Below are 16,289 nucleotides of genomic sequence, written 5' to 3' on the forward strand. Positions count from 1 at the left end.
AGTTTGTTATTCTCTTATTAATCTGAGATTTAATAGAGAAGCAATTGTGTATTATTTGAACTAGAGCATGATATCATTTTGTGGGCCTAGCCTGTTAGGAGCCCCCAAGTCCTCCCTGCCAGCCAAAGATGCTACAGTAAGTGAAGATAACTGTGAGGTAGCAGGGCCTGATTCTGCCTTTGGCCAGTGATATAAATGTAGCTTGATAAACTTGTGCACACACAGGGTGGTTGTGCCCCTGGGCTGCCTTCTTGACTTTGTTAGTACCCTGAAAAACAAGAAGTGGAGGGGACATTGGAAAAAAAAAAAAAAAGCCCTGACTGCTACACTTCCTGCCCAAGGTGCAACAGGAGTGACTTTTTCTCTACCCATCTTTCATTAGCTCCTGGGGACCCGGCAGTACTGGGCCCTCTTGCCAGGAAGGTAGGGGTTCCCTACTGGAGCTGCTTTACAGCCTTTGATCTTACCTGTGAAGGGAGACTGGTTCATGCTGCTCCTGTCTCCAGGCTGGTGGCTGTATATCCCTGAGTCTGTGGGCAAAGAATAGGACATTTTTTTTCTCCTCTTCTTAGGGATTAAACTCAAAGCCTTATAGATGCTGAGCAACCTCTACCTCTAATGCTACATCTCCAGCCTGGTTGGTTGATCAATTGTTTTGTTTTGTTTTGTTTTTTTCTTTTCTGAGTCAGGGTCTTAATGCATTTGCCTACTCTGGCCTTAACTTTAGCAATCCTCCTGCCTCTGCTTCCATGTAGGTGGAATTGTATAGGCATATATCATCTTGCCTAGTCTTTTGTGAATTCTCTCTTTTTTATTGTTATTATAAAGGTCATGTACAGAGGGGTTATAGTTATGTAAGTCAGGTAATAAGTACACCTCTTGTAGGACAATGTTACCCCTCCTTTGCTCTCTCTGTTTTTCCTTCCTGTCCCCACCTACAAGTTGTATAGTTCATTTTCAACACACTGTCTAGGGAGTACCACTGGTGATTTCTCTCTTTGCTTTGTTTTCTGCCCCTAACAATGTAGATGTTCAATCAGTCAGATGGAATTAGCCAAGGGTGTACGTGTTCATTCTTCAAAGCCCTGCTGAACTGTCCCTCCTGGGATGCAGCTGAGCAGCCCGCACCCTTGGCAGGGCGGCCTCTGAGAGAGCTGTAGCTATTGATCAGACGCAGTGAGGCCTGGCTCTGCCCTGTTCATCTCTGTCTTCCAGCCCAGGGCTGTGCTCTGCATGGCCTCCCGCAGGCAACGCTCACCTGGGTGAGCAAATGGGAAGGTTGGTGTGAGCCAGCAGGGGCAAGTGGAGATGGGGATAGAGAGATGCAGGATGCCTGGGAGCATCTTAGGATTAGAGCATCTTAGGGAGTCTCAGGAGTAGGCTATTGAGGCAGATTGTGAGCCCTGCATGGAGGCTGGGCACTGGGTTCTGCAGTCCAGTGTTGGCCAGCAGAATGTGATAAGATGTCTTGGCTCTTGTTGTCGTAGCGTAGCTACCAGCCATGTGTGGCAGCCTTGTGAGTACTTGAAATGAGCTCAGTGTTTTTAATTGAATTGTCATCATCATCATCATCATTTTGAGATGGGAGAGATGGAACCCAGGGCTTTTTTTTTTTTTTTTTTTTTTTTTTTTAAAGACAGAGAAAGCTTTTATTTTTATTTATTTATTTTTTGGGTCCGGTCGTGGGGCCTGAACTCTGGGCCTGGGCGCTGTCCCTCAGCTCTTCAGCTCAAGGCTAGCACTCTACCACTTGAGCCACAGCGCCACTTCCGGCTTTTTTCTTATGTGGTGCTGAGGAATCGAACCCAGGGCCTCGAGCATGCAAGGCAAGTGCTCTACCACTGAGCCACCTTCCCAGCCCAGGAACCCAGGGCTTTTGAGCATGCTAAACAACTATATTCCAAACCCGATTTCACTTTAAATAGCCACCTTTGCTGGTGGCTATTTAATAATACTAATAACTTTGGCATTTATTATGTGTTTATTATGTAGCTTTGCATGTACATCTCAGTCAATCCCCAAAGCACCCCTTGAGGACAAATATCTCATTTTACAGATGGGAACAGTTGAGGCTTAGAGGGGCTGCAGGCAGATTTCCCAGGCCTATGTCTCCCTCGCATAAAGCCTCTGCCCCTGTGCCAGGCCACATTGCCTATGCAGGAGCCCTCAGCAGGACTTAGGCACATGAAGGTAGTGATGGAGCATTGGGTAGCAGGAGCTGGAGTGTTCAGGAGTGGAGTAGAAAGAAAGATGACATAGATATAATTCCATTTCTAGGGCCCTCAGCCTGCAGATGTAAAGAAGAGCCCAGTCCTGAAGAGGACTGTGCTAGATGGAATGTATGTCCCTGAAATCCAAATGGTGAGCCCTCACCTCTGAGGGATGATGCTTGGAGGTGAGCCCTTTGGGTCTTGCTTTGGGTTAGACAGCTCATGAGGGTGCCCTCCCCCCGCCTGGGGTGGAGGGGAGGGAGGATGATGTCTTTATAGGAAGAGCCCAGAGTGTGTCTCTCTATCATGACAGTACACAGCAAGGTGGCTCTCCACAAACCAGGACCAACCATGCCAGCACCACACCCTGATTAGGGGCTCAGACATCCAGAAATGAGAAAAAAAAAAAGTTCTGTTGTTTCCACCTCTCAATCTAGGGTACTTTTTTTTCTTTTTTCTTTCCTTTATACTAGTCCTAGAACTTGACTCGGGCCTGGGTACTATCCCTGAGCTTTTGTGCTCAAGGCTAGCACTCTACCACTTGAGCCACAGCACCACTTTCAGCTTTTTGGTGATTAATTGGAGACATTTGTCTCACAGACTGTCCCGCCTGAGGTGGCTTTGAACCACGATCTTCAGATCTCAGTTTCCCTAGTAGCTGGGATTACAGGCATGAGCCACCAGCACCCAGCTTGAATCTAGGATACTTACGTTATGGCTGCTGATACAGACAGGGGCCCAGGCTGCACCATCCCCTCCCCTTGTCCGTGTATGTAGAGGAGAGTGGCCACCAGGCTGTGGGGAAGCCTACAGTTGCCATGGAGGCTGCTGAGTTTGGGCTTTCAGTCTACAGCTAGAAAGATTTCTTCCTTCCTGAGAGAACTCAGGACAGACCAGACTAACTGTGAGCCAGCATCAGGAGGCCTGTGAATGTATTCTGGCTGCACCTGAATCCAGCAAACCCTGGTCTTGTATCATCCTCTGTGTGGCCTTCTTTTCGCTGTTATTTGAAAGACTTCAGCCATACCCAGGGACCTGCCTGTACAGAACCAGATATCAGGCTGGGGGTGAGCCTGAGGAACCAGTAATCCAAAGCTCTGGACACGAAGCCTCTTCTCCCTTCCACCATTCACCCTCTTCCTTCTCCTCTAGGACAGGAGCAGCCATCCCTAAGTCGGCGGGGGGGGGGGGGGACGGGGTGGGGGGTGCACTCAGAACAGCATGGGTCTCCTTCCCAGAAAAAATAGAAGGAGGGAAGTATGTGATCACTCTTCTGAACTTCACAAGATCCCACTTTGTTTCTATCTAGCTGTGTGGCTCTAGCAGCCTATAACACCAGAGCCTCCATTATTGGGGGGATCTCAACACTCCTTCCTTTATAATTAGTGGCTCAGTAAATAATAGCTATTGGTGTTTCATTCCTACCTGATTTTCAAGACTACAGTCTCATTCCATGGCTTTGGGAAGGGCAGAGTACTCTGTGTTTTAGGTTACACTGCCATTGAACACCATATATATATAAACAGTATAATACAAAGCCAGGTGTGGTAGTACACACTTGTAATCCCAGCTATGTGAGTTACATGAGCAAAAAAAGTATGAAAACTAACTAAAATGAAAAAAGGGTTAGGGCAATGGCTCAAGTGGTAGAGTGCCTGCCTAGCAAGTACAAGGCCCTGAGTTCAAACCCCAGTACCACCAAACAAGAAAGAAAGAATATAGCAGGGAAATCTGGCCTCTCTGAGGCCACAATACCTTCACACATACCACTAGGCATCTAGAGGAAAGACCAAGTAAGTTGGCTTCAGTGCCTCTTTCTCCTTTCCCCAGGGAGGAGAGACCTTGTGAGTGATGGTTGGTCTTGCCCTAGAAATGCGGATAAGGGCAAGGGGTGAGAAGAAGAGATGCAGCCCTAGGAAAAGGGCAGGTTAGTAGCTTATGGTCTAGGGATGCAGTTGATTGGTCCCTGAGACACCCCCTCTGCCTGGCAAAGATCCTAAAGCAAACACTAACACTGAGGTGGGTCCCTTGCCTTTTAGTTGACCATGAGAGCCCAAAGGACCAGCAGATAGCAGTGGGCTGTGCCCCACATAGACTCTCCAGTGGGATGGCCTCAGGATGATGGGCTCTGAGAGGAACTTCCCTGCCAGCCTAGAGGACCAGGGCTTGGAACAGATCCTATTTTACTTGGAGAAATAGAGAAGTGACATTTTTTGCACCTGATCCTGGGATGGCAGCCAATTGTGCCCCCACGGATGTGTCATAGCTTCCCTTCCATGGGTACTGGCTGCCTTCTCTCCTGCAGAGCCCAGCTCAGCCTCCCAATCAGGATGGTGACACATGCTTTGGGAAGCCAAGTCGGTGACATTTCCCTCTCCTCGGAGAGGTGTGCGCCTTGCTCAGTTGGCAGCCTGCAGAAAAGGCCAAGTAACAGATTCCCACCGTCCCTCAGCAGGGGACAGGAGAGAGTCCTCACCCCTGCAGGGAGCCGAGGCACCGAGTCCCATCTCCCTCCCCTTTCGGAGGAGGTGCCATCATTGAATCACACTTTCCCCGGTGGGCCCAGAGCCAGGCTGAGCCCCAACAAGTCCACCTCTGCCTCCCAGTGTGTTTACCCTGGCCTTCTTCACCAAGGCTGTTGCTGTGCCTCTAGGGAAAGCAAAATATGTGTTTAGAAGTCAGGAGCTTAAACAGCTCCGCAAATGGAAAAACATAGAATCTACATTCTGACTGTGTATGCGGAGGAAATGATAGAATGTTCCAGAGTCAGCCCTGAACCCCATCTTCACTTGCTCCTGGTCTTGGGCAAATTCTCAAAGTCCTCCATACCTTGAGTTCCTCCTGAAAACTGAACCCCATCCTCAAGATCATCCCAGGAATCCTGGGAACTTTTTCAGTGAAGGGACCTGGCATAAAGTACAACTCAAAATATCACTGGTATTTTTCCTGAGCTGTTGGGCACACTCTGTGTGGTGGTGGTGGTGGTGGTGGTGGTGGTGGTGGTGGTGGTGGTGGTGGTGGTGGTGGTGGTGTGTGTGTGTGTGTGTGTTGTGTGTGTGTGTGTGTGTGTGTTGCATGATTGTATATGTGTGTATAATTTCTTTGCTGGAGGACAGTATTTTGGCCCACATTTCTGGAAGGCTGCACAGATTGCTCTGTGCAGGCTGCCATCACCCTCTACCATGTCTCTCTGCACCTTCCCTGGTATTGGGCATTTGGGTCATTTTCAGTTCTGTCCTGCTGTTACCCCTGCAACTGGGAAGATCAGTGAGCTTGGTTTTTGATGTAGTGCTAACAGCACAAACTGGGGGGGGGGGGGTGGCGGCGCAGTGGGCAGGTGGATGGATCATTAGTATGGAGATGCATGGATGGGGTCCACTTGCTGCTCCAAAGTTGGCCAAGGAGTTTTAGATTATCTCTGCCTTTGGGGAGTTCTGTCCTTGTGTCCTGAAGCAAAAGCGGACCCCTGAGAAGTTGATGGTGTCCTCTGGCTGCTGCTGTCCCCAACCCTCAGCTGAGGAGGAAGTAGGCTGAGACCTGACATATCCATGTCCTTTTTCTTGTAGAAAGTCTGCACCAAATGTGGGATCGAGATCACCCCTGGCCAGAAGCGGCCCCTGTGGCTATGTAAGATCTGCAGTGAGCAGAGAGAGGTAGGGAGAGCCCAGGCACAGGAACAGGGTGGGCTGGGGTGGCTGTGGAGCGCTTCACACATGGGGGTTGGTCAGTTGTTCACTGTCAGGTACTTCTCTGGGGGTCAAGAGGGACCACCCAGGAGAGAAGGGTGACAGGGACACACTGCTGGCCTGCCACCTACCTGTGCAGAGGCAGTCCTGGGCCCTCATTCTGTGTCTGGTATCGGTGGGATGCCCCTCACTCGGAGTGAGGTATGTGACACTGGCTTCTGTTGCTATGGTAACAGTTGTGCCTACTTGGGGTTGACATCTACTGAAGTGTGTGCTAAGCCCCTTACATCAGTTCATAGGTTTCTTCCCCACACACCCTGTAGGTGGGAGCTCTTCCTGTCTTTCTTTTCCTGATGGGTAAATGGAGGTACAGAGGCTAAGCGGCTTTGTGTACTGGAAACCAAGTACAGCCATAGCCTGATGGGATGCTGCTACCCACAGAGTCCTTCCTGGTGCTAGGGTGCTCATCCCAGGTCTAACCCTGTGCATGGGGAGGAAGTTGATTCAGCCTAGGGCTTCCTCACTGTCCTGAAATCAGACTGGAGCCAAATGGAGCTGGCTACAGAAACAGAGGAGCTGGGCAGAGGGTGCACTTCTCTGTCTCCAGCTCTCCAGATCTGTGTTGTCTTTTTATGTATTCTGCTTGACACTAGGCATGTGCTTTTCAAGTGAGGATCTGTACCATGTTTTCAGCTCTGGAAAATTCTCAGCCATAACACCCTTGACTATTACCTTGACTATCATCATTTCATCATCTGGAAGACATATTGGAAAATAGCTCTTAACTGCTCCCCTTGCAGAGTGGTGCCACAGCTCCATCCTGAGTCCTGAGTCCCCTAGGGAGAAGCCAGGTGTCCTGGGTTCCTGATGAGCTGCTTGTCCATGGGGATAATGGGATTATTCCCAGAGCATGGGAGCCGGGCTCTGGCCCTGCTGTGTGGGCACCTGCCCACTCTCTGGGATGCATTCCTGACTTGGGGCTGGCCTCGGAAGGTTTCACCCTCCTCTCCCAGGTAGCAAACTCCCTTACAAGCCCCATTTTTAGTGTCTTGGCTCTAGTCCCCCACCTCCCATGGGACATTTAAAATTCCCATATACAGGAAAACCCATCTCCTCGCTGCCACCACCTGCCTACAAGTCCACAGGCAGTGTGTTCAGCTCCTCAAAATAGTAAGTAGGCAGGTGTGGTACATGCCTGTAGTCTTAGTATAGATATGTACCTGAGGAAGAAAGATTGTGAGTCTGAGGCCACTCTGAGCCAGATAGGGAAACAAACAAACAAATAAACAAAAGCAAATGGTATGGGTTTCTGATGCATATTTTGTTTCAGAGCACGAATTAGTTTACTTGTTTTAAAAATAGTTTCACGTGTCGTTGTAAATAAAAATATTTCACCTGTGTGTCTGAAATAGTGATGTCAGGGTCTCAAAGTGGGCATTCACATTGGGTCCTAAATGGTGATGATACTACTCACTTCGTAGTGTTACTATGAGAATTCCATGGGCTCAGGATATCCAGCATGCAAAATATAATTGATGTTTCCCTCCCCAATTCTCCCCCACCCCCCAACCAGGAGATCTGCCTTTGAAATGAGGTTCTTATTGCTTTTAGAGGCCCATCTTTAAAATGCAGGTTTTTGTTTATTTGGTTTGTTTTTTGTTTGTTTGTTTTTGTCCATTGTGGGGCCTGAACTCTGGGCCTGGGCATTGTCCCTCAGCTCTTCAGCTCAAGACTAGCACTCTACCCACTTGAGCCACAGCGCCACTTCCGACCTTTTCTGTTTATGTGATGCTGAGGAATTGAACCCAGGGCCTCATGCATATGAGGCAAGCACTCTACCACTGAGCCACCTTCCCAGCCCCTAAAATGCAGATATTGAATATCCATGAGGGGGGAAATTCCTTCAAATATTTTTGTGAGGTCAGAGGTCAAGGAGCCATCAAAATAAAGGAAGTGGATGGAGGACAGTGTGGATCCCAATGGAATCAATGGGGAGCAGCTGCCCTGTCCACCTCATCACAAGCTGCTCACACAGTGCTTAACAGTCCTGACCTGCTGCACCAGGGAAACATCCGGCAGAGCACTCCTGTGCCCAGAAAAGTCTGAAATAGCTTTGGATGTGTTTTCTTATCTTTCCCAAGGCCAAGAATATGAGTCTTTCCATTATGCTATCAGTTTGCCCTTGAATTCTTAGGCACTGATAAAGCTTAGCAAGATGGAGACGCTAGCTCTGGCAGCACCAGGCATTCCACAGGCATTTAGTATAGCTGCCCTATAAGCGGTGTATGTGGTACCTAAATCAATGGGTATGATGCCCAGGCACTGACGTTTCCTGTCTGCTTTTGGATGGGGCAGGGAAATTGGTTTCCTGATGCCATTTTTCTCTTAGAAAATTATCTAATCATAATAAAGAGAAAAGTAAACAGAAAGGGCATTGAAAATGTCAGGTTTTAAGTACCACTCACAGTGTGGTACGTGTAGCTGATTGTGAGATAAGAACTTGGAGTTAGGTCCACATTGCAAAAGGCAGATCCTAACGGAAGAGCTTGAGTTTTCTGCTGGAAACTTTCCTGCACTTTGTGCCGAGAACTCTTATCTCCCTCTCCTGCCAGTGCTTTCCTGCCACCAGCCCTGCTGTCATTGCAAGTAGCTTTTCGGGAGTGAGTTGGATGCAAGGGAAATGTTCCTGGTGCTGTTGAGCTGGCATAGGTTCCTGTTTTAGGCACATACACGATTGAGTGATATGAGTCTCTGTTGCGCTGTGCCTGGGGAGTTTCTAGTCTAATGCATTTGTTCATTTGGGAATTCACAGATTTATTGAGTATCCTCTGTGTCCCTGGAAAGACAGCTCTCCTAATAGACTGAAAACACAGAAGGGTCAACTGTAAGGCAACTTCCTCCATAGATACTGAAAAACTATTCAAGGCATAGCAGGGAAAGGGTCCTGGGAACAAGTGAAGGGACTCATTTGCTAAAATAATATTTAGAGATCCAAAGCACACTATGGAAGGAAAGTAGAGGGGCTATGGCAAGTGCAAAGGACCTAAGGCAGGGTTGCAATTGGTAGGTTCTAGTAAAAACAAGGAAACCAAGTGTAGCTGGAAAAATGTCAGGGCTGGGGACAAAATCAGACCATGGTGGTCCATGTGCACCATTGTAAGAACTTTGGATTTTTTTTTTTTTTTTTTGAGTCCGGTCGTGGGGTCTGAACTCGGTCTGGGTGCTGTCCCTCAGCGCTTCAGTTCAAGGCTAGCGCTCTATCACTTGAGCCACAGCGCCACTTCTGGCTCTTTTCTTTTTGCTTATGTGGTGCTGAGGAATCAAACCCAGGACCTCAGGCATGCAAGGCAAGTGCTCCACCACTGAGCCACCTTCCCAGCCCGAACTTTAGATTTTATACTTAGTAAAATGAGAAGCCTTTGGAAGAGTCTTTTAAAGAAATTCTGGTTACTGTGTTGAGAATAAATTATACACTATAATATCAGAGCCAGGAGCCAGGCACTGGTGGCTCACGCCTATAATCCTAACTACTCAGGAGGCTGAGATCTGAAGATCATGGTTCAAAGCCAGCCCCGGCAGGAAAGTCTGTGAGACTCTTATCTCTAATTAACCACCTGAAAATCGGAAGTGGCGCTGTGGCTCAAGCGGTAGAGCGACAGCCTTGAGCTGAAGAGCTGAGGGACAGCGCTCAGGCCCAGAGTTCAAGCCCCACAACCGACAAAAAATAAAAAATAAAAAAAAATCAGAGCCAGGGGTAATGTTTTATTATCATATTTAAAGTTGCCTGGATATCTATGTTTCTGGATGTTGCTACACTTAGTTTTTATTTTCTTTCTTTCTTTTTTTGCCGGTCATGGGGCCTGAACTCTGGGCCTGGGCACTGTTCCTCAACAATTCAGCTCAAGGCTAGTGCTCTACCAGTTGGACCACAGCACCACTTCCGGCTTTTTCTGTTTATGTAGTGCTGAGGAATCGAACCCAGGGCCTCATGCATATGAGGCAAGCAGTCTACCACTGAGCCACCTTCCCAGCCCGTTTTTATTTTCTTTAAGGGCCAGGCACGATGGCTCATGCCAACAACTCAGGAGGTAGAAATCAGAAGATTTGTGATTTGAGGATAGCCTGGGAAAAATGTTAATGAGACCATCATTTCAATAAGCCAAGTAAGGCAACTCACATCTGTAATTGCAGCTAGGCTGGAAACTTATATAGGAGGATCATGATCTGAGGCTATCCCCAGATAAAAACATGATACCCTATCTGAAAAATAAGCAAAGCAAAAAGGGCTGACAGTCATGGCTGTAGTGGTAGAGCACCTGCCTAGCTGACTTGAGGCCCTGAGTTCAAAGCCCAGTACTGCCAAAACAGAACCAAACAGCCAAATATAAAAAAATGATACAAATATCATCTCAGTGATATTCTGTCATATGAACTTGATACTTATGGAGGACATTCTTTCCATTTCTTCCTCTTATTATAGCTCTTTGTCTACACTTTTTTTTTTTGGGGGGGGGGGTCTGGTCGTGGGGCCTGAACTCTGGGTCTGGACACTATCCCTCAGCTCTTCAGCTCAAGGCTAGCGCTCTACCACCTGAGCCACAGCGCCACTTCTGGCTTTTTTTCTTTTTGCTTATGTGGTGCTGAGGAATCAAACCCAGGGCCTCATGCATGCAAGGCAAGCGCTCTACCACTGAGCCACCTTCCCAGCCCCTCTTTGTCTACACTTTATGTGGCCTTATTTATTCATTCTATTTATTTATTTGTGCAGTGCTGAGACTGGAACCCAGGGCCTCATGCACACTTTCCAGGCACCCTGATTTATTTCCCCATGGGAAACACTAAGCCTTCCACTCCTCCCACCCACACCCCTTGCCTGCCTCTTCTGTTCTAGCCTCAGAAGACAGTCCTAGAAGCCAAAAGGAAATGTCAGCACTGATTTCCTTTCTTATAGACCCTTGTTATTATTCTCATTTATCTCATCATTAGCTAGTATATAATTCAGTGCAATTTTTAAAAACAAGGGCTTGCGATAGTCTGCTTTCTGAGTTCCTTGCTGATAATTGTTGCCTTTATGCAGAAAGACAACTTGACTGAGAATACAACTGATAGTGATCTTTCACACTGACAGTGCAGTGGGTCTTACCCTCTTTGTCTACCAACCACAGAAAGAAAAGCAACAGTGCCAGGAAGAGCCAGCAGACATGACAATTAGAAGCATTGGTACCCAGGGAATGAACCATAATAGGAAAATAGAGAAAGAGACTGTAGATAAGGGTACTTTTATAATTATTTAATTAAAACTTGTAAGAGAAGCCAAATTGGACATACAGGACCTTTGAAAATTGTCCAGGAAAACTTGAAGAAGAACCAAAGGAACCATTTTTCCTTTCTTCAAATGAGAAACACCATCAGTGAATTGTAAAAAGTCAATTGAGTTATACTTCTTCCATCATTTCTTGGAGCAGTGAGCCCTGTCATTTCTAGTAATGGCCGCCAGTGTTCCCTTATCTTTAGCTTCTCACCAGCATTTCATTTTCCCACTCTACAGACCTCCTCCTCTCTACTCTGTCTGAGGACTGGAACACTCCTTAGTCACTTAGCTAGTCAGTTTGCTGGTGGATTAATAAACTGACATGTGTTCAAGCTATTTATTTATTTATTTTTGCCAGTCCTGGGGCTTCAACTCAGGGCCTGGGCACTGTCCCTGGGTCTCTTTGTGCTCAAGGCTAGCGCTCTACTGCTTGAGCCACAGTGCTACTTCCTGCTTTTTCTGAGTAGTTTATTGGAGATAAGAGTCTCACAAACTTTTCTGAACTTTTCTGCCTGGGCTGGCTTCTTACTCTGTGATCCTCAGATCTCAGCCTCCTGAGTAGCTAGGATTGCAGGCATGAGCCACTGACGCCCAGCATGTTTAAGCTTTAAAGAAACCTTTCTTCAATAGGCTGGCTAAATAGTATTTCAGCTAGGCCTAGTGATCCACACCTGTCATCTCAGCTTTGTGAGAGATTTTAGGTCAGAGGATCACAGCCCAAGCTAGACCCAGGCAAAAAAAATGCAAGACCCTATCTAAAAAAATAACTAAAGCTGAAAAGGGCAGGGGGTGTAGCTCGAGTGAAAGAGACCTATCTAGCAAGTAACAAGGCCTTGAGGCCAAACCCCAGTACTGCCAAAAGTCAGGATTACCCAGGAAAGAACATGGAAACTGGATGACAGTTTCAGCACACAGCATAGAAGTCCAAGCAGAGCAGTGTATGAAGTCACAGAGGAGAGGAAGGGAAGGGGTGAATCTTGTGTGAGACATGACAGGACGTGTCAAAGGCAACGACAGAGACATGCTAGAGAAGTCTGCCACTTTTATCCTGCTTTAAATCATCTGTTAGGGGCTGGAAAGGTGGCTCAGTGGTAGAGTGTTTGCCTTGCATGCACGAGGCCCTGGGTTCAATTCCTCAGCACCACATAAGCAGAAAAAGCTGGAAGTAGCACTGTGGCTCAAGTGGTAGAATGTTGGCCTTGAGCTGAAGAGCTGAGGGACAGCACCCAGGCCAGAGTTCAGGCCCCAGAACTGACCAAAAAAAAAAAAAAAAGATAAATCTGTTGGGGCTCTTTGCCTATTGGAAATGAACATTTTTGTCTGGATGTACAGGGGCCATTTTCATTGACTTTTCATCCAGAACAAACATACAACGTTTCTGTGTTTAACCCAAGAAAGCTTCTTAGTGTGCTCTAGCACATTGCTTTGGCCCCAGATGTTGGTATTTTGGTCTTGGCAAGGTTGTGTTTCCATCCTCTGCCTTCTGTAGTCTTCATCTTCTTCTATTCCATTCTGAAAAAAATTCCCTCCATTCTGGAAAAAAAAAATCTTAGAAGTTTTTCTTCCATATAACTGATTTTGTTTTGTATGACTTAGGTAGCTTGCTGAGTTTTATCTTGGTGGGAGTGTATTTATGTGTGTTTATAGCCTAAATGGGAAAGTGTCTTGAAAAGTATTTGTGTAAGCTGGGCATGGTGACATACCTCTATAGTCCAGCTACTCAGGACACTGATGTAGGAGAATTGCTTAAGCCCAGCCTGAGCAACATTGCAAGACTTCCCTCCATCCTTTTCAAAAGCAAAAGATGTGTGAATACAGTTTAGAGAATCATAACATGGCTTGTGTATAGGTTCCATCTCTCTCACACACAATGTTAATGAACAGCAACTAGCCACCACCTGAGCCACGATATAGATCATCACCATGTCTGTCTTTGAATATATGCCTACCTTTTAAAGCATTAAGATGGAACCCTGTGCATTTTTCTGCACTTGGTTCTTTTTTTTTTTTTTTTTTTTTGGGTCCGGTCATGGGGCCTGAACTCTGGGCCTGGGCACTGTCCCTCAGCTCTTCAGCTCAAGGCTAGCGCTCTACCACTTAAGCTACAGTGCCACTTCCAGCTTTTTTCTTTTTGCTTATGTGGTGCTGAGGAATCGAACCCAGGGCCTCATGCATGCAAGGCAAGTGCTCTACCACTGAGCCATCTTCCCAGCCCATGCACTTGGTTCTTTTATTCAACATTGTGATTTTGAAATTCACCATCCCCTTGCTTTTACTGCTGTACCTGTTCTCTTCTAGTGACTCCCCTCTTCCCTCTACTTCCATGATTACCATTCTGCTCTAGATGCTAGATGGTTTTGGTGAGTGTTCTCTAACCAGGTATGTCACCTGGAACACATGAGCATTTCTGTAGAAATGTCTGAGGGAGTTCCTCTGGGGCCGAGACACTTTCTCATTTTCCAAGGTTGCTATACCATCTGAAGCTCCTGTGACCACAGGTGGACCTGTCCTCTCCAGCCTCTTCACCTTCTCTGAGGTCCCCTCTGCTCTCTCTGGCACCCAGGCTGAGTTTGGCTGCTGCCTCTCCTCTCTGGTTTCCTTGCAATCCTTCATTCTTTCCTCATTCTGCTTGTTTTCTTCTCTTGTCTGTATTTCAGAGAAGACCAGTCTTTATCTTTCCAGACACCAAACAATTGTCTAATTGTCCCTGAAGCCTGGCATGCATATTCACTCACACTTCTAAGTCTTCTGAGGGGTATTAACCCTCCTATCTCTCTCTCTCTCTCTCTCTCTCTCTCTCTCTCTCTCTCTCTCTCTCTCTCTCTCTCTCTCTCTCTCTGTCTCTCTGTCTCTCTGTCTCTCTGTCTCTCTCTCTCTCTCTCTCTCTCTCTCTCTCTCTCTCTCTCTCTCTCTCTCTCTGTGTGTGTGTGTGTGTGTATTGAACTGAGGGCTTTACACTTGCCAGGCAGGAACTCTGCCACTTCAGCCATGCCCTCCAGCCTCTTTTGCTTATTAGTTAGTTTTCAGGTACAATTTCATCTTTTTATCCAGGGCTGGTCTCAGACCATGATCCTCCCAGCACCAGCCACCTGCACAGCTGGGATGACAATGACAGTCATGAGCCACTATACCTGGCTTTATTGATTGAAATGGAGGTCTCACAAACTTTTTGCCTAGGCTGGCTTCAAACTGTAATCCCCCCAAATCTGTCCCCCAGGTAACTAAGATGACAGGCATGAGCCACTGCACAGGCCCCCCCACAACTTCTATGGACTATATTCCCAGACTCAGTCTTCCCCAACTCCATTCATCCATCTTCAGATGCAGAGTGCATAGAAGATGAGGATGACCAGGAGGTGATAGGAAAATCTCTCCTAGCCCTTTCTCTGTGTATGGTGTTTTTAATGTGGGACATCTGGTACCTGGGAGAAGGCATGTCCACCTTTCCTGAGTGCTGGTCCTCAAGAGCCCTTGGGGAAGTTGTGAAAGACTTCAGCTCCTGGCTCTGCTATCTCTTCAGCCCTATTTTCTGTTTTCCTGTACAGAGCCTGACCTAGGGAAAGTCACCTTCCCTCTTGTACCTCTCCTGGATACCCTGGTTGTGTCCAGGAGTCATGTCTCTTGGAGATGGTGACACGATTGGAGAAGAGATGAAGAAAGGATGTGTGATACCTGAAACCTACAGCCCTGCTAGGTCAGGAAAGCTGCTCAGCAGGCATGAGACTTTGTCCTCTGCCCCCTGGAAGGCCAGCAAGCCTGGGTGGGCCATGACACTATAGACTCAACTTTGCCATCCTTCTGCATTTGAGTTTTTCAATATCTTTCACCTGCATTCATGGGGGTGTCACTTGAGGTTTGGAGAAATTGCAATGATGGCTTCTAAGCCAGCATTGCAAACTATAAACTCATTCCTTTATTGTTTAACCTTTCTTCCTCATCTATAAGAAAAAGAAAAAAACCCACACATTAGAGTGACTCACTCCAGGTTGTCCTGCAATCAGTAGAAAGGTTAATTGGAATCTAGATTCCTCCGGATTCTCAAAATCAGTCACTCCCCCAGCCTTTAACAGGTAGCAGTGTCTTAAAAGGCTTCTGAGAATGAAGGCTTTGTTATCTGGCCAGGGGGTGTGGGGGAGCCGAGCTAGGCAGGGGTAAAGACCAATTTGTAAGTAATTGAAAGCTGATTAATACAATTAGAGCCTCCTTTCCCCTCTGTTCAGCCTTTGCTTTGCATTCCCAGATTCACCGTCATCCATGATTATAACTCAGCAGAGGTCGGGCTTCAGCCAACACTTACTGCTTCCCCTGCAGCGTTCTGCATATACAGGTGCTCAGGAATTGTTTGTTGATGGAAAGAGAAATTGGCAAAGAAATGTCTTTGCTCTGATCACTTTAGAACCTTTTCCCACCAGGGAGTCTTTGATTTTTCCCAAGTCTTATCCCAAAGGATCCTGGCTGGTGACCCACCTCTGTCTACTGGGGATGGGTCTAGAGTCCTTCCACCTGCACCCTGCCTTCTGCTTGTTGATTGACTGGAAGGAATATGTGAATGGCTTTTATCACCAGCACACCCATGCTGGAGGTGACCAATAACACCCCTGGACCTGCAAAAGGTGAGGGAGAATCAGAGGTTCCCTCCTTCCCAGCCAGTCTCCAATGGGAACCAGCCATCCATGCCAATCAAGTCCAGCATCCTTGGCACCTGCCTCCTGGGTGGGCAGCTTGTGCTTGCTGTAGGCAGCCATCTGTCTCTCCGTGCTGGTTGTCTCCTGGTCCTCCCGTTCCTTGCAGTTTGGATTTGTGCTGCAAACAGCTTTGCCAGAGGGCCCCCGCCACAGGCCCATGAGTGCGCCTAAGAGTGGGTGGCTGGCACTCAGGCGGGTAGCTGCCTGAGCGCCCTGCCATCTGCGCCTGGCTTGCTCTGGGCTGCTGTCACAACGTCCCTGGGGGACCCGGATGGTCACACTTCCTCATGTGTTGGTCACCTCCCACGTTACCACAGCTCTGCCAAGCAGACCCATTATCAGCACTGCCTCTGGGTCCTCCACACACATACAAGTGGCAGCAGAAGCAGGCTCCTGA

General features: G+C 47.5%; 1 protein-coding gene across 12 annotated transcripts in view; it reads left to right on the top strand.

The window, feature by feature from the left end:
* The window catches only part of Rph3al (rabphilin 3A like (without C2 domains)), a 161,804-nt gene that overhangs the window by 82,959 nt on the left and 62,556 nt on the right, over nucleotides 1-16,289 (top strand). For 11 of the 12 annotated variants that reach the window (XR_011373060.1, XR_011373059.1, XR_011373058.1 and 8 more), the window contains exon 5: nucleotides 5,777-5,863. The exons of the other annotated variant lie outside the window; for it this stretch is intronic. Coding sequence is in view for 8 of the 11 variants with exons in the window: in XM_070027438.1 (XP_069883539.1) it covers nucleotides 5,777-5,863 (87 nt within the window). In the remaining 3 variants the exon portion in view is untranslated. The remainder of the gene's footprint in view (nucleotides 1-5,776; nucleotides 5,864-16,289) is intronic. 12 annotated transcript variants of the gene reach the window in all.

The sequence above is a fragment of the Dipodomys merriami genome, unplaced genomic scaffold (assembly GCF_024711535.1).
Source record: "Dipodomys merriami isolate MVZ:Mamm:240054 unplaced genomic scaffold, mDipMer1.0.p SCAF_19, whole genome shotgun sequence".
In the NCBI taxonomy this organism is placed as follows: Eukaryota; Metazoa; Chordata; class Mammalia; order Rodentia; family Heteromyidae; genus Dipodomys; species Dipodomys merriami.